Source organism: Myripristis murdjan, chromosome 9 (assembly GCF_902150065.1).
Source record: "Myripristis murdjan chromosome 9, fMyrMur1.1, whole genome shotgun sequence".
In the NCBI taxonomy this organism is placed as follows: domain Eukaryota; kingdom Metazoa; phylum Chordata; class Actinopteri; order Holocentriformes; family Holocentridae; genus Myripristis; species Myripristis murdjan.
The window spans coordinates 9498330-9521014 of NC_043988.1; the positions used below are offsets into that span (position 1 = coordinate 9498330).

At 41.9% G+C, this 22685-nt stretch overlaps 5 protein-coding genes across 5 annotated transcripts; 4 read left to right on the plus strand and 1 right to left on the minus strand.

Moving 5' to 3' along the window:
• The first annotated feature begins 2453 nt into the window (after positions 1–2453).
• On the plus strand, positions 2454–9626 carry prkab1b (protein kinase, AMP-activated, beta 1 non-catalytic subunit, b). Its single transcript, XM_030060691.1, has 8 exons — positions 2454–2597; positions 3099–3265; positions 4050–4219; positions 4321–4414; positions 6862–6976; positions 7343–7476; positions 7575–7643; positions 8276–9626. The coding sequence occupies exons 2-8, from the start codon at positions 3119–3121 to the stop codon at positions 8351–8353; spliced, it is 807 nt and encodes a 268-aa protein (XP_029916551.1). The 5' UTR covers positions 2454–2597; positions 3099–3118; the 3' UTR covers positions 8354–9626.
• A 156-nt stretch (positions 9627–9782) lies between these two features.
• Positions 9783–21771, minus strand: LOC115365607 (phospholipase A2-like). The gene is made up of 5 exons (XM_030060692.1): positions 21710–21771; positions 11157–11257; positions 10754–10910; positions 10516–10643; positions 9783–9937 (listed from the first exon to the last, which is right to left on the minus strand). The coding sequence occupies exons 2-5, from the start codon at positions 11218–11220 to the stop codon at positions 9813–9815; spliced, it is 474 nt and encodes a 157-aa protein (XP_029916552.1). The 5' UTR covers positions 11221–11257; positions 21710–21771; the 3' UTR covers positions 9783–9812.
• Positions 12811–14536, plus strand: LOC115365604 (SH3 domain-containing protein C23A1.17-like). The gene is made up of 2 exons (XM_030060690.1): positions 12811–13538; positions 13635–14536. The coding sequence occupies exons 1-2, from the start codon at positions 12926–12928 to the stop codon at positions 14417–14419; spliced, it is 1398 nt and encodes a 465-aa protein (XP_029916550.1). The 5' UTR covers positions 12811–12925; the 3' UTR covers positions 14420–14536.
• On the plus strand, positions 17107–18006 carry LOC115364678 (phospholipase A2-like). Its single transcript, XM_030059214.1, has 3 exons — positions 17107–17207; positions 17540–17673; positions 17888–18006. The coding sequence occupies exons 1-3, from the start codon at positions 17107–17109 to the stop codon at positions 18004–18006; spliced, it is 354 nt and encodes a 117-aa protein (XP_029915074.1).
• On the plus strand, positions 20326–21857 carry LOC115364679 (phospholipase A2-like). Its single transcript, XM_030059215.1, has 4 exons — positions 20326–20374; positions 20983–21142; positions 21464–21597; positions 21739–21857. Exons 1-4 carry the CDS (start codon positions 20326–20328, stop codon positions 21855–21857), a joined length of 462 nt encoding a protein of 153 aa, XP_029915075.1.
• The last annotated feature ends 828 nt before the right edge of the window (positions 21858–22685 follow it).

Here is a 22685-nt window from a genome sequence, read left to right on the forward strand (position 1 = left end):
TTTCTTGTAAAGTGATGCAGTGTTATTCAGCCACTGGAGCTGGTGAGTCACTCTAAAATAACCCTGTTTGGATCAAATAAATGCTGGTGCTGATACAGTAACATTATTGTGACATGTTGTGCAATGTTTTGGCGCTCTGGACGCCCACTCCGCTTCATACTTCACACCTGCTGCAATTTGTTGAGTCTGAGGGATCCTGTTCTCTGATATGTAATATTAACACCATTGCAAGGCTAAAAATAGAGCTTATAATCCTCAGGCCAAACAGTGCTGTGCCAGCACACTGATTACACTGATGATGGGAGTAATCTTCTGTCTTTAACATTTTGAATTTATCGATTTACTCTTTTTTTTGTCATATTATTTATTAGTGAAGGGTAAGCTGATTTTCTGTGGACTTGACATGTGATTCAAAATTCCCATTCCGTCATAAGTTGTATCATTATTATTAGTATCATTAGTATATAAGTGTTAATAAGAAGTGAGTATATTCATATAAACACAGACAGTGTGTAATATCAAACGGATCTGTGGATAGAAAACACAAATCAATATCTTGTCTTTATTCTGCTGGTGCTTTACCTCATCAGCTGGTGGTCATATTTTACCCCCTAATTATTATTTCTATCACAATTAAGCATTGTGGTTGCATTTTTTTTTCTCCTCAAACATTTCAAAAATAAAAGAGAATCACTTGTTTTAAAAGTTTTCTGTCTTTGCCAAATTACGGTGATAAATCCTGTAATCAGGTTACGTCTATGAACGGGAATCCTTCCAGCAGTGAATGGAGTGAGAGCTGGACCTTTCTTATGTTGCTGACGCCCCTGTCTGTTTGTACTGGGTTGCATACACTTACATGCCGTTGCTTATGTAGTTATGTGCCTCACTGTAAAGGCAATGAAACTGGATCACCGTGAGAAAGCCTCAGAGAAATCCGACACATCATGTTGGCTGAATGTTTTTTGAAGTAAAGAGGTGGAGGATCAAACCCCAACACAAACAAGCAGCACGCTCACCCTCCTGTAGCAGCTCATGGCGACAGAAAGAGGAGACCCTGTGCTTTCTTTCAATATGTGGCACAACTATGTTTCTAATCAGTTAAAAAAAAAAAAAAAAAAAAAAACATGCCAGTGCTGTGTACAGAGAATTAAAAAGCCAGCAGGGAATGCCCTAACAAACCACTGAAACACATTTTAGGCAAATAAACTTTCAGTTTGTATTTAGCATTCCTGCCTCCTAGTTTGACCAAACACACTTGGAATGATGCATAACTCCCATCTCCAGATGAATATTCCTACTTGTGTACACCTGCTATTTAGATCCAAATGAGTATTTTGAGATAAATTTATTGAGTGTTTACACCAAACAACAGGAAAAAACACTGCTTGTTTCAGTACATTTAAAAAAAAAATGGTTTGACGTTGTGAGCACCAGAGGTCTTTCTTCACTGTGCAGTGAAAACCACGTGTGTCCAGCCCCCAGAAACAAACCACAGGCTCCATCCTTGGCCCCGTCACCTCTGATACTGACTCACTGTACCATCCACAAAATGAATCAACAGAACGTCTAACTCAGGCGTTACCTCAGAGATGACAGCTTCATCATCATCATCATCACAGCAGCTGGCCTTGTGCTCACAAAACAACTTTTTTGATTTTGAAGGCAGAGTTTACCAACAAACCAGGAGAGCAGCCGCTGGTGCCACAATGGCGCCACCTAGAGGCTGTGTGGGCCGGCTGAGGAGCAGCTCTGCTCTCAGTGCAGCTCCTTGCTGACATGTTGATGCTGTGGAAAGGCTCACAACACGACCTCAGCACTTTCCACGACACATGAAGCCATAACCTTGGGTTTATCAGTGGCCGAATCAAAGAGCAGTGTCAGCTTTTTGGACGTGTTGATTTCAGAGAAAGACGCTAAACTGCCCACAACATTATTCAGAAAATACACTGATTAGCACTCAACAGTGTAATACCCCTGAGTGTATATGGTGTATATAGGTATACTTTTCCTCCCCTATGATCAGTTTCTTATTTCTGTATATATTGTTGTAGTATTTTGCAGGATTAATGCACATATTTAGACTTAATGCACACAATGCACATGCTTGTGACACAAAAGTATCAAACTTAGCATAATGCATTTTTCTTTTACAAATTTGGCGCATATATTTTATATTTCTTATTTCTTTGACTATTTCTTACAATTTAACTCTGTTGAGAACTGAGCAACTGCAGCTGACCCAGTTTCCCCTGAAGGTTCACTAAAGCATTTCTAATTCTGATTTTCTTTTTTTCCAGTCAGGCTAGGAATGACAACTGAGCACAGACAAATCTCTCTCTCTCTCTCTCTCTCTCTCTCACACACACACACACACACACACACACACACACACACACACACACACACACACACACACACACACACACACACACACACACATGCCCTGAGTTAACCATCAACTGAGCCCGGGCAGAGCGGACAGGAGGCGGAAGAGGTGTGTTTCCTGTTGGGTCTGCAGAAGGAGTCACACGAAAAGTTTCACTAAATGACGACCGAGCACACTGTGTAACTTTTCAGAGGACAGTAGACAAACAGAGGTAAGACAAGAGCCGACAAAGCAAACAATGAGCGCTCATCCGAGAGAAGTCCGCGGCACGACGAAAGCACGAAAACACTCCGCCTGTTGTTTTGTTTTTCCACGGCGGAAACAAAGAGAAAGTGCAGGGCATCCACCGTGCGACTCTGTCGACTCACCACAAGTGGAGACACAGTAGAGCAGGCAGCCGTGTGTGATAAGACAGCATGGTAACCTCAAGATGTCTTATGATTTATCGCTCAGTTCTTAGCTGTTTGTGCTGTAGGCGGGACCTCACAGCAGCTGAGGACAAACATGAACACATTCTTGTTTACACTGCCACCTATAACCAAGTAATGATGAAACTGAGCTGTTGCTGATGTCACTAGGGACCCCTAGGAGCCCCTCTGTGGACCCCTGGAGGTCCCACGGCTGCAGTTTTGAGAACCTCAGTGCTGACACACATCAAATGTCACAGCAGATGATCAGAGGTCTGGCTTTAACATGCTGCTTGTTGCTGCAGGGGTTGCCTGGCCCGGAGCGATGGGGAACAGCAGCAGCGACAGGGCCGGAGGGGGTCAGGGTGAAAGGTCCTACAGAGATGGACAGCAGGGGGGGAAAGAGGCGCGCTCCAACATCCTGATGGACAGCACCGAGGACGCAGACCTTTTCCAGAGGGAGGACGCAAAGGTAACTGGTGTATGTCACTGCATTGTCTCTTAATCTGCCAGCCAAACACTGGTATGACTAAGATAAGAAGAAGCTTTGAGGATCCTACCAGTAAAAATTCACAGTAAACTGTAAATGCAACTAGAATATTAATGATAAAGCAGACGGGGGTTACGTAAACATTATTACAAACAATTACAAATGACAGCATGTGAAGGCAGTGTGCAGGCCATGCAGAATAACAACTGTAGGACATACAGAGTCAAAACAAAAAAAAGGAGAATAAGTATGACCTAAAAATATATCAATATATGTGTAATACATAACAAATGTGAAGAACATGAGATCATGAGGAAAAAAATGAATTTTCAGCATACATAGCATGCAAGATGTGCAAAATGTGTGTTGTATTCACGTTAACAGAGGGTGCAAGAGAGGGTTGATTTGTCTTATCAATCAAATGTACTGAGTTTACTGATGTAGAGAATGGGAAGATTTGCATCAATATCTGTCAGCTTAGCAAAAACTACAGATGAAGATACCACCTGGACAGAAAGAGTGGCAGTATTAAGAGTGCATATGCATCGTCTGCTTATTATATCAGAGAATATACTGACTCATATGAGGAGAACGAACAGAAACGTTAGTAGATCAGAAACTGTGTGAGCGAGTGTGGTTTAGATTAGTCCAGAGCCTGGGAGTGTGAAACGGCCCGTCCTGGTTGGCCCATTTGGACAGGAAGCATCGTCTCAGGCCTCTGAAGGTGATCTGACTAACACATGAATAATGATGCCATGCCATGTAGGCCCCACAGGAAATGCAGGAGTTTCTGTCCTGGCAGCGGGACCTGGAGAGCGATTCCAAGAGTCCAACGCAGGCCAGGCCAACCGTGTTCAGATGGACGGGAGTCGCCAAAGAGGTCTTTGTGTCCGGCTCGTTTAACAACTGGGCCACCAAGATCCCACTCAACAAAAGGTAGTTGGACTGATGCATTATTTTTTGTTTACTTACTCTGTTCAAGATATTACCAGAGTATGTGTTTTGATGTAATAGCTCATTATTTCTCCCAAACACAGTCAGAACAACTTTGTTGGTATTATGGACCTGCCGGAGGGAGAGCACCAGTATAAGCTCTGTGTGGATGGACAGTGGACCTTGGATCCGACTGCAGTGAGTAAAAAGTTTCTGTCAAACTGATACGGCACTGCAGCTCAGTTTGGAAATGGCGGGGAGAGGAGCCAGCTCACAACAGCTGGTTCCAGTGGAGCGATTTGATTGGACAAGAGGCGTTCTGATGGCGTGCTGATATACAGTACAACAGCACTCTGGCGTTTTACTATTACGCATCACTCCACTTTCCGAGTGTTGGGTAATAACTGTTAATTGCTTTAATAGCCGGGATTTACATTCTGACGGCAGAAAGATGGACTCATTGTAAAAAATAAGGAGGAGAGAAGTGTGGATACCAGCAGCAGCTTTCTTTGTTTTTTTGTTCTGACTGTAGCCTTGGCTTGTGTAGTTGTATATATTTGAGTCCACATGGTGGTGAAACATCTTCATTAGTTCCTCTGTGCCGCTTATCTAGAATATTGTATTTCTGTTGCTACTTTTGCTTCCATAGTGCAGCAAAACAGGTCCCAAAATAACTTTCAGCACAGTAACAAATGCGAACAAAGGAGATTATACTAATATAAAAAATAATTTCCAGTGCTTTTTTTTTTTTTTGCTTTTTTGTGTAATTTGTGAAATTACTACCAGACTGTTTCCTCCTGGTGCAAGGCTGCAATGCAGAAGTTTCCTGCAGATGCTATCTACTGGACCTAATTTCTAATTCCGAGGAAAATAATAAGAAAAGAGCTGTTTAATATCCTCAAAAACAGAATAGATAACTTTCCCAGGAATACAAGTTTGAACAGTCTACATACAGGGCTAATATGCATCACAAAGTGTAATAACTAGTACTGGTCAAGTTGGCTGGCAACCTGTTGTGTAAACTGACCTTCTCACTGTTAGATGACTGTAATGTTGCCAATCAAGGAACTGATGTTTATCCTTTCATTGAGCCCATTGAGAACAGTTTCACTAAATCTTTAAAATATAAAAGTTATGTTACCTTTTACCGTCATGAAATAGAATAAAATAGAGTATATTTATTGTCATTGCACAAGTACAGCTAGATTAAGTTTGCAACTTCCTCATTCGATACTAGAAAAACCAATAAATGAGGTAAAAATAAAACAACAAATAAGATAAAATTGCAATAAAGTAGCAATTAATTAACAGCCAGTAAACAGTGTCTGGCAGTAGTGCAACAGATGTGCAGTGCAGCCGCAAAACTACAGCATGGAAATGTAGATATATAGTCTTAATAAAAACACAATGTGGGTGAATGTATTAGTCCCTGTTTACTGAGGTTGTTGATTACAGCAGCTGCCACTGTGTTGTAGATACAGATATTGAACACAATATCGAGACAGTAACAGAACGGGTGAGAGCGGACCTCTGTGTACTGTGTGGCTTATTTGGCAGCATAGTGCACTTGGTGGACTGACTCGGCTGTGAGATGTCTCCCAATGATCTTCTGTGCGCTGGAGACGCTGAAGAGCTTTCCTATCAGCTGCTTTTCAGCTGCGGTACCCACACAGATGTAGGATGTGAGGATGCTCTCTGTGTACAAAGTCACCAGCAGCTGTTGGGGCAGACCAGCTTTCTTCACGTCGCCAGTGGTCGCTGTGCTTTCTTGACCAGTGCAGTGGTGTTCGTGGACCATGTGAGCTCCGCTGAGATGTGGATGACCAGAGACCTGAAGCTGGACACTCTCTCCACTCTGTCAGTGTCGATGAAGACTGGTGTGTCCTCGCCTGTGACCTTCCCAAGTTGGAAAGGTTGTTCTCTGAGCACCAGCCCTCCAGGTTCTGCACCTCCGCTCTGTGGGCTGATTATCGTTGCTGGAGATCAGCCCAGTCGCTGTTGAGTCATCTGCAAAGTTCATGATGTTGTTGGTGGCGACTGCACACTCGTGTGACTGACCACAGTCCCTGCTCAGTGAGGCAGGGATTGTGGCTTTGATGTGGGAGAGAACCAGCCTTTCAAAGTACGTCTTTGCATTTAAGTCATTACCTCAGAGCACTGGCAATACGATGGCTGACTTCAGGTACATAGGGAGCATTTCCAGAGACAGAGACTGGTTGAATTTTCTCATAAAATACTCTCAGATAGCTGTGCAAGCCTGCATCTTTGCAGGGATTGACCCTCCGCAGCTTGCCCTGCACATCATGTGTGCTGAGTGTGAGGACCTGCTCATCCTCTATGGCTGCAATTCTTGCATTCGTCACACTGTTGCCGATTTAAAGCAAGTTATGAAGATGTTGGTTTGGAATCAACTTAATAAACATATTTATTTTTATTTTTTTTCTGAAATAGAAATGAACCACCCTTTTAAGCGAATATAAATTGATACTATATACACAATTTGTCATTCTGTGTACATGAATCATGATCAAGTTGACATATTTTATATGAAAGCATGCATGAAAGCAGTTTACGTTGCTGGTTGCTCATCTGACATTGATCACAGACTTGAGTTCAGTTTGCTCACTGTTTTCCGTCCTTTCCAGTCCGTAATGACGACAAAAACTGGAACCGTCAACAACGTCATCCAGGTGAAGAGAACCGACTTTGAGGTCTTTGATGCTCTCAGGATCGACTCAGAAGAATCTGCAGACGTTTCAGGTACACACATCAGGGCGTGACTGCATAACTGTTCACCAGATAATGATGAATTGCTCTGATGTGCTAAATTGTATTTTTAATCCACTTAGAAGTGTCAGATTGCTCCACGGGATGAATGATTGATAACAAATACAGTGCCTGCCATAAAATCGACACAAACTTTAAGTCTGTTTAGGACCTATGTCCATGATTGTCAACTCATCATTAGCTGTATTGACCTCATGCAATAAACCCCATTCTCCAGTTGTTTGCAAATATTGACTGGGCGAGGTCTAGTTGTAAAGTTGATAATAATGTATTACTATTGAGTTATAGCTTATTTATGGGCAAGGTGAACTTTACCTTGTTGTCATTGTTTTTCTGCAGACCTGTCCAGCTCTCCCCCAGGCCCCTACCAGCAGGATGCATACTTAACCAAGTCAGAGGACAAAATCAAGCATCCACCTTTCTTACCTCCTCACCTGCTGCAAGTGCTGCTGAACAAGGACACAGGCATATCTGTGAGTGCAGCCGCTGTGCTGGAGCATGACTTTATCCAAATACAGCCGTAGGTCATTTGGTAATAGTCGTTTTTTTCTCTCTCTTTTTTTTCCATCAGTGTGACCCAACCTTGCTTCCAGAGCCAAACCATGTGATGCTCAATCATCTGTATGCCCTCTCCATCAAGGTAATGAATGCCTCTTATATACAGTGTGCGTCTGTACCCTGCATTGTATTACTTGCAGTGTTGGGCTGGCCAACTGGCTTCACAATAAATCTGACCAGGTAAAATAATTGTGACATCTGTGCCAGGTTACTATTTACATTTACATTTGTTACTATTAGCATTTCAGAAAATATAACAATGAGAATGATTTTTGGAAACTGTACACTAAAAGTGTACTTGTGGGAAACATTTACACCCAAATATTATAAATGGAGAACTAAAAGAGGAAGTTGTGCACTGGTTTTCTATCAGCAAATGAACCTAACAGGATATAGAGATGCTTTGCTGGGTGCAACAATGTGCTGATCTTAAATCCACTGTCTGTTCACTTCCTCTGATAATCATTCTGTGATGAGGGAAAATTTTACATTAACCAACATATTTATGCTGTAGACTTAATTTTAATTTGCCATGTTTGTTGAAATCTTATTATCACTGACAAAGCACAGTTTGTCAGTGAGGCCCCTTGTTTCACCAGAGTTTCATATTAATATTTATGAATCATTATCCCAGTTTCTAATTAAGGTAAAACAGTGAAAACATGCTTAGAGTTCTTCTAAAATCCTACCGATGCATCTTTTGTTGTGTTTCAGGACGGGGTGATGGTTCTCAGTGCAACACACCGATACAAGAAGAAGTATGTTACCACTCTTCTGTACAAGCCAATATAATCCACACATCCTCAAGAGCCAGCCTCCTACCTTAATCTCTGATTTGTTTCATTGTTACACTAATGTATCGTTTTTTTAATCAGTATCTACTAAAATTGATTAATTGTTGTGTAGAAGTCAGTCAGTGATCTTGCCTTGATGGATGAAATGTGAATATGACTTGGAATTCCTTGCTTCTCTTAGCAGATTAATAGTGTTGTACAGAAGTGATTTCCATGGTATTTCCAGTCTTTTTCATAATGAAATAAGCTGGCACAAAAAGATAAAGGGTCACCATGTAAACACTGCCCACAAGAAATAGTAACCAGCAGACATTTTGATGTTGGCCCTGCAGCCTGCAACAACGCCGAAAACTCATGTAAATATAGCACCAAAGTTAAGATTTATTGTCCTTAGTCATCTTTTGCTACTACCTGTGTGTGTCTTTGTGAAATTGGCACCTAAATGTCTTTGATATCAGTACAAAGTGCTGCCTTGATATGAATTTTTACTATGCCATAACATCATATTGTGACAGTTTTGTTTTCATTTGAGCTGATGTCAGTGTTTTCAATCTTACACGCCAGAGTGTGCCGGCTTTATTCAGTTTCTTCTGCTTGTTATGCTGCAGCATAATCTGCATTTATGATCTCACCAAAATCCTAGCTTAAGACTTCCTTCTCCACTGTGCATTTGTATCAAACCATATCCATTCCATGTGATCGCTCAGTGTCAACAAAAAACTGCGAACAAAGAGTTGATACTGTTTCTCTGTGTCTGTTTATGCTCAACTAACTTGACCTACATTTGTAAATGGAAATGTTTCCTCGGTGTAATAGTGAGATAAAACCGCTGATGAATTGCTGAAAGCTTACTAAGCTTGAACAAAGATGCAAAGGCAAATACTCAAATACAGTCCGCACGTTATTTTCAACGCTCCTCAACCTCCAGCCTTGTGTGATTTTGTATAATATTGTGTATCTATGCTTTAACCCCAATTGTTCCCTAAAGCTTTCTTTTCAGTTAATTCAACTCACTCCAGGCATCGGGCCATCTCAAACCAAAGACTCAAACCATGACTTGACAACAGAGTTGAAATGTTGTTTGCCAATATTGTGCCTTTGCATACTAACCTAATTTGGGCTGGGGCCGTGAATGGAAAAATCTAAGTGTTGCGGTGAGATCGAGACAGCTGCAAGCTCTGCTGCACACGTGGAAGCTTGCCATACCCGAACAAACAAAGACACAAGGACACGGACAGCAAGAGCCAAACACTCAAGAGTCTCACTTGCCTGTATTATTTTGATATTTTAGCTGAGTGATGTGTATAGAGAAAACTAAACAACCACTTCTATGATCCCAACTGTTGTGCATAAAATTGATGGAATTTCTTTTTAAAAAGAGTGATTTTGTAAATCTCACATTTTCAAACGCCTTTAAGCCAGATTAAATAAGTGTGTTTTTTTCTGGGTTATATAGCTCAGCTGACACAGTGGACTTCGGGATCCAGGTTCTTGTTGTCTGGGTTGTATGTGGCCTGAGCAAAGCAGTGGGCCGCCACCCGATCACACTCACACACAGCAGCCTGGCACTTGTCGTTGGTAGCTGCAACAACAGAAATGGACAGGGTTGAGTGGGGTTAGATGTGCATTGTGTCATAAAAAAGTGAAGCATGCTTATGCCCTATTAGTACCAGAAACACATATTTTGAGTATGGCTTCAGTGAGCTATGCAGAACTACAACTGCAGCCTGAATTACTTGTGTGTCTTTACATTAAACCTACATTCTGCTGCCTGTGTATTTTGTTTGACTAATGTTAACAGGGTTAAATCCTGGAAGTTTGTTGATTTGAAAAAAATAAAATGAGGACTGGGAAGTGATTGGATCTTGTTGAAAGTACTTCATTTTTTGATTAAAATACAGCACTGGGCTTTATCAGTAATGCCTGAGCTGTCTGCCCTCTCTGTCTTAGCATCAATACTTCAGTTTTGTGGTGCAACAGTTTAAAATGAATGGCAGGACTACTCGACTGAACAGGATCAGGAGGGAAAATGAAGCCACTGCCATGTTTAATTCTGTCCAATGTTGTGTCTGTCTCAGTGATGTGCCTTTTCGTGTCCTTCAGGTTCACCAAACCAGACCTTGAAAGTCCCTGAAAAGGCCTTTAGTCAGATGGTATTACCTGAGCAGGACACCTGGTCATTGGTGCAAGAGAAGTCATAAGCCAGGATGTAGGGAAGGTCAGCAATGGCCGTACATCCAGGAGTCTTTCTGCTTCTTTCGTAGCATTTATCATGGACTTTACAGCACCTGGCAGCACATGGGAGAAGCTCACATGTTTGAGAGCATCCTTTATGAGTCAAGGTTCTTTGGCTTTAATGCAGATTTGGAAACAAAATTAGTAAATAAAGGTTTCCTACTCGTCCACCCCGTCCCGAGGGGTTCCCGTCCCTCCGAAACCGCACCAGCAGCCGTAGTTGTTATAGGCCAGAGGGCTGACCCCAGGCTGGGCACACTGGATCATTTTCCCAAACTGCCACACGGCCTTGGGCAGCAGTGCAGCACTGGCCACACAAGCTGGCAAACACATATGAGGCAATAAGACTTAATGGTTATGGTGGGCAGTATAAGGAACGAAGGAAAGTACCTGCTCTGGTCATCCTAAAAATAACCACCAATACTGTCCAAATATGATAAACTGAGAGGCAATCTTGTTGATAATCTAAAACCAAGAAGAATTTAAAATAGTAGGTATTTATACCCTTTGTAATGCACATTTTTGTAGAAAATGGACACACATTGAACCATGCTGAACAGGCTTACCGGTGAGAACCAGCAGGAGAAGAGGGGTTGTGAGATTCATGGCAACAGCAGGGAGCAAAAACATTTTGGTCAGCCGCGCTTTTATACTGAAGGACAGGAGGCTAGAGAAAGGTAAGGTACAGATAAGAAGTGAACAGGGGGGTTGGGTGTTTCACAATCACCTTTACATGGAACTTACTTTCTTTTAAATTCTCTGTTGACACATGATGCACAGCTTGGGTTAAAAAAGACAGAGGATAGAGAAATATGTAGAAGAATGCCACAAAACCCTCTGAGGAGATTCAACCTGCCTTGCCCAGCCAGAACCACCAGAAATGAGACTGTTTGTTTGAAACAAACAAACAAACAAAAAAAGGGTTTTATCAAGCGATATCTTTGAAAATTATGATGATATGTTTTCTTTTTTTCTTAGAATTTGGTAAAGTTATGTTTAAAGAGAAACAATGAGAGCAAACACTGATCATAAAGCTTTGTCTGGAGAGTTGCACATTTAATTTTTGACATTATGCTGATGTTCTTATCAGGACATCAACAGTGAGCAGTAGGAGGGAAGCCTGTGAGCTTATGGCTGAGACACTAATCATCTTTCAAAATACATACTTCTGCTATTGATGCATAAGGGGGTCAAGATGACACTATGCAATAACTTTGCAATGAAAATATTTCACCTTTTCATGTTCTCGGTGTTGCTCAAAAACCTTGTTTTCGACACTGCCCTGTTCAATTTTTTTTTTAATTTAATTTTTGAACTTTTTAAGAAAATAGATGTTTTGTCAAAATGGGTTGTATGCATTTCCTGTGCAATCTTATGACAACATTTGATCCTTGTCAAGTGTAAGGCCTGTTTATTGTTGAGCACACTTCAAATGTCAGCAGTGTAACTACTTATCAAGACTATTTAACACTTAAATTAATATTAACAATATTATATACATCTTTTTTTACTGCTGGAACTCTTTCATGGCACTAAATTGATACTTTTTTTCCTTTAATCATTAAACCAGCTTTTCTAGATAGTCAGCTAATACCATGTAGCTAACTCAGCTAGTTAGTAATTGTGTTGCTTTATTTGTGTGTTATTATTCCAAACAGCTTGCAAACATTATTACAGGTTGGGTGGGTGTTTTGTAGACAGAACAGAGTTGGTAGGTTGCTAGTTTGATTTGATGGTTAGTAGGCACAGACTTGTTATCCACTAGTTAAATACATTTAAAAAGTGTTACACAAATAACCATATATTAAATTAGATGTCATTGTTGTGCACACCAAATATGTATATTTAGTAAAGTTTAGCAAAACGAATGAAAATAGTGTAAATGTCATGGTTTTGGGTTGCTTGTGTTTTGTTTGGTTCTGTTTCATGTGTTTCTGTCATGGTTTTGTGTTTTGTTTGGTTCTGTTTCATGTGCCTCGTTCTTTTCAGTGATTTCACCTGTGTCTTGTTTGCTCCTCCCTGTGCCACACCTGTCCTGTGTCTGTTAATCATCCCTGATTGTTCTGATCCCTCCCAGTGTTTCCCTCAGCCTATCCTCTGTGTTCTCCTGTCTTGTGCTCCAGCCCCTTCCCCAGGTGTGTCTTGTTTGATGATTAGTTCTTGTCTATTTAAGTCCTGTTTGAGTTCTGTTCTTTGTCGGTTCATTGTGTTATTCTGTTCTGTGTTGTTCTGTGCCTGCCTTAGTTTATTTATTAAATTTTGTTTTGCCACTGAGCATTTCTCCTGCCTGCGGCTCCTGCTTTTGGGTCCTCCACCTTCCAGCCTCCGTAACAGAATGGACCAACCCATACAGGACCCAGCGGAGCAATTTTGTTTGGGAGAACTGGCCGACTGCAACCGGTCGCTGGCGGCTAAAATCGCCCAGATCTCACAGCAGGTCGCGGAGATCACCTCATCTGTTAGGACGATGGTTGCATCCCGGGCTCCGGCTGCTCCTGCAAGTGCACTTCTCGGGGGTATCGGCAATTTGCAGGCTAGCCGCAACCCCGACACCAGCCTCAGCTTCCTGGCAGTCCCAGCTACCAGCCCCACCAGTCCCAGCAGCCTGACGAGTCCAGCCACCAGTCCCAGCAGCCTGGCGAGTCCAGCCACCATTCTCAGCCGTCTGGCGAGTCCAGCCACCAGTCTCAGCTGCCCAGTAAGTCCAGTCACTAGCCTCAGCAGTCTAGCTAGCCCAGCTACCAACTCCAGCAGTCTAGCAAGCCCAGTTCCCTGTGTTCGGCTGGCTGACCCGGTGCCAGTCCCTGTCCCGGTTCCCTGTGTTCGACTGGCTGACCCGGTGCCAGTCCCTGTCCCGGTTCCCCGTGTTCGACTGGCTGATCCGGTCCCAGTCCCTGTCCCAGTTCCCCGAGTTCGACTGGCTGACCCGGTCCCAGTCCCTGTCCCAGTTCCCCGAGTTCGACTGGCTGACCCGGTCCCAGTTCCTGTCCCAGTTCCCCGAGTTCGACTGGCTGTCCCGGTCCCGGTCCCAGTTCCTGTCCCAGTTCCCAGAGTCCAACTGGCTGCTCCTGTCCCAATTCCCCGAGCCGGACCGGCTGCCCCGGTACCAGTCCCTGTTCCCGTACCAGTTCCTCGTGCCCGACTGGCTGTCCCGGTCCCTGCCCCAGTTCCCAGAGTCCGACTGGTTGCCCCGGCCCCAGTCCCTGTCAAAGTTCCCCGAGTGGATGTTGCCGCTGCCCGGCGGTCCCGAGTCCACGCTGCCGCTGCCCGGCGGTCCCGAGTCCACGCTGCCGCTGCCCGGCGGTCCCGAGTCCACGCTGCCGCTGCCCGGCGGTCCCGAGTCCACGCCGCCGCTGCTGCTGCCGCTGCTGCTGCCGCTGCCCGGCGGTCCCGAGCCCACGCTGCCGCTGCCCGGCGGTCCCGAGTCCACGCTGCAGGACTTCATGGTTGGCCTGCAGTCTGGTGCCGCCCGCACTGCCGCCATCCAGGGAGGTTCCGCCTTGGCCGCCAGCGCTCCGGCCGTCCGCCGGAGCACCGCCCCGTGCTTGGTTCCTGGCGCCCTGGCCGTCCGCCCGAGCACCGCCCCGTGCTTGGTTCTTCGCGCCCTGGCCGTCCGCCCGAGCACCGCCCCGTGCTTGGTTCTTCGCGCCCTGGCCGTCCGCCCGAGCACCGCCCCGTCCTTGGTTCTTCGCGCCCTGGCCATCCGCCCGAGCATCGCCCCGCCCGTGGTCATCTGCCCTCTGGCCTTCCACCAGAGTCCAGCTCTGAGCCCTGTTTTGGCCTCCTCCTCCCCCCGTCTTATGACGGCCATCCATCCCCGTGCCCCTGATACTGTTTTTGGGACGTCAGGAGCCGTCCCTTGAGGGGGGGGTTCTGTCATGGTTTTGGGTTGCTTGTGTTTTGTTTGGTTCTGTTTCATGTGTTTCTGTCATGGTTTTGTGTTTTGTTTGGTTCTGTTTCATGTGCCTCGTTCTTTTCAGTGATTTCACCTGTGTCTTGTTTGCTCCTCCCTGTGCCACACCTGTCCTGTGTCTGTTAATCATCCCTGATTGTTCTGATCCCTCCCAGTGTTTCCCTCAGCCTATCCTCTGTGTTCTCCTGTCTTGTGCTCCAGCCCCTTCCCCAGGTGTGTCTTGTTTGATGATTAGTTCTTGTCTATTTAAGTCCTGTTTGAGTTCTGTTCTTTGTCGGTTCATTGTGTTATTCTGTTCTGTGTTGTTCTGTGCCTGCCTTAGTTTATTTATTAAATTTTGTTTTTGAGCATTTGTTTGCCTGCGGCTCCTGCTTTTGGGTCCTCCACCTTGCCCCGTGACAGTAAATTATTGAGAAATACATTGAATCTAATAGGGATCATTTTAGACCCATTCATGGAAGAGTGGAGGTTCCTATCACTTACAGAGGGGAAAGGATATGGGATTGCACCCAGCAAAGTAATTATAGTTAATTAATGAATATTTCTTTTATACAAATGTCACAATCATCTACAAAATGTGGTAGAGTATATTCAGTTTTGAGATGACTGCCACTAAAATATTCAGGATGCAAAAAACCCTCAGTGCATGGTTCACTTTTGGTGGTTTGCAGTCTCATGACTGAACACACATCAGGTGTGTTTATTCTAGCTGCACTGCTCATGCAGTTGTATTATCGATTTCCTTTCATGTCCTCGTGTTATTGTTTGAATTTTTGATTGGGTATTTATTTTTGTGTTAATGTATTCTTTTGATTCTATTTTTTGTCTGTTTACCCTGCACACAGAGCACAAGCAGAACTGAGTTTGCATTTTCATTGTTTGCATGTTAAACATAAGTTGTCAGTATTCCCACACATTTCTACTGCACTTGATTGAAGTTAAGTGTTTTTACAGAGTTAACATATGACACCAAGGTAAACAAAATATAATACAATTTGCCAAAAATCATGATCAAAATATTTCAATAGCGAGGCCGTTTGTGAGCCGGAGGTTGGGTGAAGTTCAGGAAACTGAACAAGACAGACCGCCTCTTGTCGATATAAACGATTATCGTCACAGACCAGATCGTCAGTGGCAAAATGAATCTGTCTCGATGCCTGCTTGTGCTGTCCGTCTGTCTCCCAGTCCGTAAGTACTCAGCAGTCATAATTTTATATCTTTTAGAATCCCCTCCAACTCTTTCTACCTGACAGGTTTTACTTAAATTCATTTTCACAGGTTCCAGCTGACTTGTTTTGATTAATGTCCAACATTTTTATAATTTATCTTGTTGGCTTTAATTTTTTGTTGTTACTTCTATTGCACCTTACAATTATTCACATTCAATATTCATGTTCGTTAGATACAGCTGATTGTGTGTAATGTTAAAGTTAATTGTCATATTTCTGTAGGTTTTTATAACTACGTACTTTCTGTCATTGTTCTTTGCAGAAATATTTGACTAATATTTGACAGTTTTTTCTCAGAAAGTCTTGACATAATTTGTTTTCACAGGTTCCAGCTGCATGATATGTTCTTCAGTAACAAGGTTTTTATTATTTCTAGGACACAATATTCAGAGAAGTGCTGTTTAGATGCAGTTTTTCCTAATAATGTAGTTTTATACAATGACATGCTTTTTGCTTAATTTTAGCCGAAATCCCTTTCATCCAAATGTGTTTTTACACTATGTGACACATAGGGCCACCACATGAATACAATGTCCCAGTTATCCAACTGGCTACATGTCCAAGAGAGTCTGCCTGTCTACAGTCTTTGTTTGATGACAAGGATTTTGGATGTTTGATTGATTAGCATCAGTGACATTCTGAGGTCATATGAAGCGATTCTCAGCATGTATGAGATCTTAGCCAGCTCAGTCTAGGATGTCAGCCCTTCTCACTTCACCTCTTTCTTTTGTTCGATGTTATGCCGATGATACTCAAATGTATGTACTTACCCGCACATTGCTAGTTGCTAAAAATGGTGGTAATTGGCCTGCCCCTCTTTGTCAGTGATTCAACAGAAATCGGGTGCTCTTGCTTCTCAAGTTAAACTTTTTGCCAGGAACATGGGTCATCAATCATGCTGGAGGTCATACATACAGTTGTTTCCTCTTGCCTGACTACTATCACTCCCTTTAGTCCTGCCTTAGTCAAAAGCAACTCTCACATCTCAAGCTGGTCCAAAATATGTCTGTCAGAGTACTGATGGGTGTAAAGAAAATATATCATATGACCTGCCTTGGCCTCATTGCATTGCTTCCCCAGAACCATTTTAAAATTGTATCAATCACTTTTAAAGAATGTGTTGGAGTGGCCCCAGAATACATCTGAGATCTTTTAACACCTCATGAGCCTGAATATCACCTAAGGTGCCTGAGACAGTCCCTTTGTGTATTGTTTTATCAACACAATTACATTTTTGTATTTCTGTAAAAAAAAAAAAAAAAAAAACATTGCAAAGGTTGTTTTCAGAAGTGTTATGTAAATACATTTATGTTGTTAATGTGTTTCCTAGTGCTGGCTTTACCGGGTAACCGAGCTGTATGGCAGTTCGGGGTGATGATCTCGTGCACGGGGAACAGACCTGTGCTTGACTATAATGGCTATGGCTGCTGGTGTGGGTGGGGAGGAGCTGGTACTGCTGTTGATGAGCTTGACAGGTACGGACTGAGGGAAGGAATGTAAAAACCATCTCAAAAATTAATTTGACCTGAGTCAGTGTCTGAATACTGTTGCTGACGCTATCTCTGTTATAATCTGTTATCTGTTCTGCACAAATCTTGTATGAGCTTTGTTTTCTGTATTGTGACTCTTACAAGCACTTGATGAATCCAGATTGATTTGGAAATTCATAATCAACAGGATTTTGGGGAAGGATCCTTAAGTAAAAATGAACAATAATAATAATCTGTAGCTTTATTCAAAGGGTGATTTTATTCAACACTGGATAGCAGTAAGGTGCTTTAATAGCTTCCATTTGTGTCTGTACCAGATGCTGCCAAGCCCATGATCAGTGCTACAATACTGCGCTGCGGCATGGCTCGTGCAGACGGTTCTGGGACAATCCCTACACTAAAACATACAGGTTCCAGTGTGACTGGCGCAGCAAGATTGTCAGCTGTAATAGTGAGTGTTCACCAACATCACTTGTGAATAAAGGAATTTTCACCAATAAACCTCTAGCACTGGGTTTTTAGCAATTATACAACATGAGAAAAGAGAGGTTAAAATTTGAAATTTTTTACGTATATGGAGACTGTGATGTGATGTATCTATATGACATACATGGATGTCTTTTTCCTGCTCTGCCCTCTCCCTCCTCCGTCTATTCATCTTTCAGGAAGCAACAATCCATGCGAGATGTTCATCTGTGAGTGTGACAGGAGAGCGGCGATGTGCTTTGCCAGGTCACGCTACAATGAAAAATATAGAAACTATCCCAATGCCTACTGCAAGTAAGCTAAGGGACTTGGGAACTGACAGTCAGGACAAACACATCCTCGGCCGTGTCCCTACAACCTACAACTTTCTCTTACAGACAATAAAATACAACAAATGTAACTTTACTGATGATTCTATGTCATGATTGTCTTGTTCTCCATGAAATGAATGCTGACTTACAGATGTAAATGCTACTCTCAATCAAAACATGAATAAACTTCGATGATCACTCTCAACAAAAAAAAACTGCTGTCAAAACTGTCATTGACTAGCTGTCTGGACTTGAACCGTCTGTTTCAGCAGGATATCAGTGAAGTGTCTTGAGCTCAGATTCACTGTCTTTCATGTCCAAAGACACAAAGACAGAAAAAAAAAAAAAACAACAACAACTGATAAATAATGTAAAAGTCAAAGTCATAATAGAAATAGTTGGCATGATAGTGGCAAGTGCTAAAATGTACTGCCTAGAGTTAAAGTGCTGAACAAGTCCACAATCTGTTGTGTGTGACTTCAGTGCTTTGTGTTGTGTCAAATGTGGTTTCACACAGATTTCAGTCGAAAACGTCTCTCATAACTCTTTGTTCCCTTGTCAATCGGTCCTTTCTTTATTTGTCAGATATGAAAACCTCATATGTAAGACTATATTTAACCTAAGATAGATTGGCACTTTACAGTCAAAGGTACCTCAAAATATCAAAAGGCTCTTGCAAGGAAATTAAATGTAGTCAAAGTGTTATTTAGCTAAACATTAGCCTGCAATAACAAATTTTAACAGTTGTTTAGCTAACGTTAGTTTTTACAACAATTTCAAATTAGCCACCAAACTGGACTGAAATGTTGCTATGGCAAAAAGGATAAATAGGAGTAACCATGTTACCAATTCCCAAGTGGTCAAAAATGGTAAAAAAAAAAAAAAAAAAAAAAAATTGCAACAAATCTGTGTAACAAATGGTATCAGCCCAACAACTTCTGACACACAGTTGAGCATGGGAATGGCCATCATAATGTTCTGACCCTTGCACACTCCAAATCAGTCAATCAATCAATCAATCAATCAAACAATCAATCAATCAATCAATCAATAGGCACAAAACCAGAAGTTGCAAGACATTTGTGGTGAGCTGTGGTCAGAGGACACACTGGACGCTGCTTCAAAAGTAACAGCCAGCTTTGATTAAAATTAGAACCAGTAACCAACTTTACACTCACAGCAAAACAGTAGTCGGGTCATTTCTTTTGCCAAAAGTATGAGAAGAAGAAGGCGTGGTGGGAGCTGTCCACGGTGCTGAAAGATTGCAAGGCGCAGTTCATTGTAAAATACCAGTAGTTACAGACGAGGGGCGAGGCTTCTCCTCACTCCAAAGCAAAAATGTCAGTTTCAGTTTTTAATTAGGGGAATTGTTAGGATTATTTATAGACCTATAAGTAAAACACACTGTAATTTCGCCCTCTCACCCTCCATATACATCAAAGTTGTTGTGGGAATCTTGTTTTTCCCTCCCTGATGTCACATTAACCATCAGTGGCTCTCACACTGCTGCAGCTGTGGCTTAGTGTCCTCCAAAACAACTAAAACAAATGTGTGTAAAATGTTGATATTTCCTATGTGTTTAATACAGCTAAAACAGAGATGGGTACAAAATGTGCACAGGACATTGAAAATATATCATTCTGTTAATTTTATGTTTACCAACTTGTCCCCTTTAAATGTATTTAGAGATGTTAAAACACTGAATGAGGTCAAAATGCCCCCAAAGATAATAGGAGTGTTTAATGTGTCAAAGCCATAGGGTTACCATGCACTGTAAAATTAAAATGATTTTAGAAAATACTCAAAAAAGTTCATGTCCACAAAAAAAGCTTCTCAATTACAGTAACATGAGTAAATGTAATTTTGAACATGCAAGGTAGCACGTTCACGGATATATACACCATCTGTTATGTAGCTAATCTTTTGGTGCATCTATAAATGAGTTTACTTTGGTATTGTGTAAATAAGATTATTCCTTCAGTGACTTTCCAACACACAGCTGTTGTTAACATGTAACCCATGCAAGTTCCAGCTAACTCCTTTGATTCTGTTTCTTATCTGTACCTGGAGACAGGGAACACCAAACAAAAGAGTTTGCAATTCCTTGTTAAAGCGGATTTGTCTTGGATGGATTTCAAGCACCTCAGGTTTTACAATGTAAAAGCCAAATATTTCAGCGGAAAGAGGCTGTACATGTCAGATGGAGATTAAAAAAAAAAAAAAGTTTTGGCAGTTGATCAAGATGGACCGCCTCTCATTTGCCAATATAAATGATTAGTGATGTAGAAGAGATCTTCAGTGGCAAAATGAATCTGCCTCGATACCTGCTTGTCCTGTCCGTCTGCGTCCCAGGCTGTAAGTACTCAAAACTGCATGCTGTCTTACTCATAACTCTCACTGTATAACTTTATTTACCTGTAAATCTCCTTATGTCCCCATTAACAAGCTTTACATAATTTGTTATTACAGTGTCCAGTTTGGCAGTTTTTATGGTTTGTTTCGCAGGCTGTAATTCATTGTTGTTGTATTATTTCAAGGGTACTTTCAAATTAATTATTTGTTCTCTTATTACTGTCAAGGATGAAAGACAAATGGTCTTTCACCAGCTGGCTGATGTTAATGCGTCTTCTCATTGCTGTGCTAACATGAAATTAGCAATGATTTTGCTCGTTTGTTTGATCAGCATCAGTGACATTTTGATCTCATTAGAGGGAGTGGTAGGCATGCTTGGAAGCTGAATCGGCTTTTCAGTATAGTTTTGCTTCCTCCTCAGTAATCCACCAATCTATTTAATAGCACACTGACCTCATAGCCCCTTTATGCAGGTGACACTCAAATGTATGTACCTATCAGCCCTGACTGTGTGTGTGTGTGTGATGTGATTCACATTTAACATTGTAACTTTTTTTTTGGAATAGTGCTGTAAAACTCATTGTGCTATTGTGTTATTTGGTATCTTGCAGTGCTGGCCTCACCAGTAACACCAAAACTTGGTGCTGTGTGGCAGTTCAGGTCGCTGATAATCTGCATGATGCCTGACAGCTGGCCGCTGCGGGACTATGCTGACTATGGATGCTATTGTGGCCTTGGAGGCTCTGGTACCCCTGTTGATGATCTTGACGGGTAATGACTGGAAGCAACACAGGAACCATCTCAAAACTGCAGCTTCAGACCTATAACCATTTATGTTTACAGCCTGAATGCTTCTGCTAATCTTGTATGAACTCTGTTGTCTGTTCTGAAATATACTGAGCACTTTAAATGAATCTAATATGAGTTGAAAGTTCATATTAAAGTGAGTTTGGAGGAGGATCCATCGATGAGTGTGATTAAAAAAAATGAAGAAAAACATTAGCTTTATCTATAAGAACAGTTTTTCATATATTGCATAATTGGAAAGTGCTGTAATGGCTTCTGTTTGGGTCCCTTTTGTGTATGTGCCAGATGCTGTCAGATCCATGACAAGTGCTACGGTGATGCAATGAAGTATGATGAATGCTTGTCAGTATTTCATAATCCTTACACTAAAACATACAGCTACGACTGTGACCGCGCAAACATGAATGCCACCTGTCTGAGTGAGTATTTGACATCATCCAAAATACAAGACAGTCAGTTATTACTATGCAGAACTGTGTTTTGAGTAAGTTTTGACCAGATTATTGGTGTTATATTTGCAAACTTACATACCCTTTGTCTCCTCTCTCTTCATAATTCAGGTGACAACAGTCTCTGTGAGATGTTCATCTGTAACTGTGACAGGAGTGCAGCCATGTGCTTTGCCAAGGCAGGCTACAATCCCGAATATAAGCACTATCCCAGCGAACTCTGCAAGTAAGATGAGCGACTCAGGAATACACAGTCAGGACAAACATGCTCTGCTTGATTGATTGATGATTCTTCAGTTTGATTGTTTTATTGTCCATGAAATTTAATGAATTAGTGCCGACTCACGGGTGTAGTTACTACTGTCAGCCTGTCTAAGAATAAAGGTTCTGTGGTTACCTTTAATTACAAACTGTCATTAATATCATGATTGATGTTATATATCTGGATTTGATCTTTTTCAACATTATTATTACTTTGCATATTAGTGAAGACTCTGTAATCTCTTGACAGGCCATCATTGTAAATAAGAACTTGTTCTTAATGATTTGCCTGGTTAAATAAAGGTTAAATAAAAAGTAAAAAAAAAAAAAAAAACCTCTGTAAACAGTGATTTGCATGATTTGGATTTGATATTTGGATTTGGTTTTAAATAAACTTGAACTTTAAACTTGAACTGTGGAGATCTCCAAACAGAGATATGTTTTGTGTGTATCCTTTTCAAACACCTTTAAATAAGGTTAACTAACTTTTTTTCTGGTCAGGTTACATTTGGTTAGGGAATCATACTACTTGCCAACTACTTGCCTTCTTGACCCATTACCAGCAAAACTTTATAAGACCACTACTGAAGAAACCGCACCTTGATCCAGGCTCTATCGTTCGGTCTCCAATCTTCCGTTTATTTCTAAAGTGCTTGAGAGTTGTGTTTCAACAACTGTCCGCCCACTTAGAAGAAAATCATCCATATGAACCTTTCCAATCAGCTTTCAGGGCCTTTCACTCCACTGAAACTGCACTAACTAGCGTGGAAATGATCTCCTACTTGCTATTGATCCTT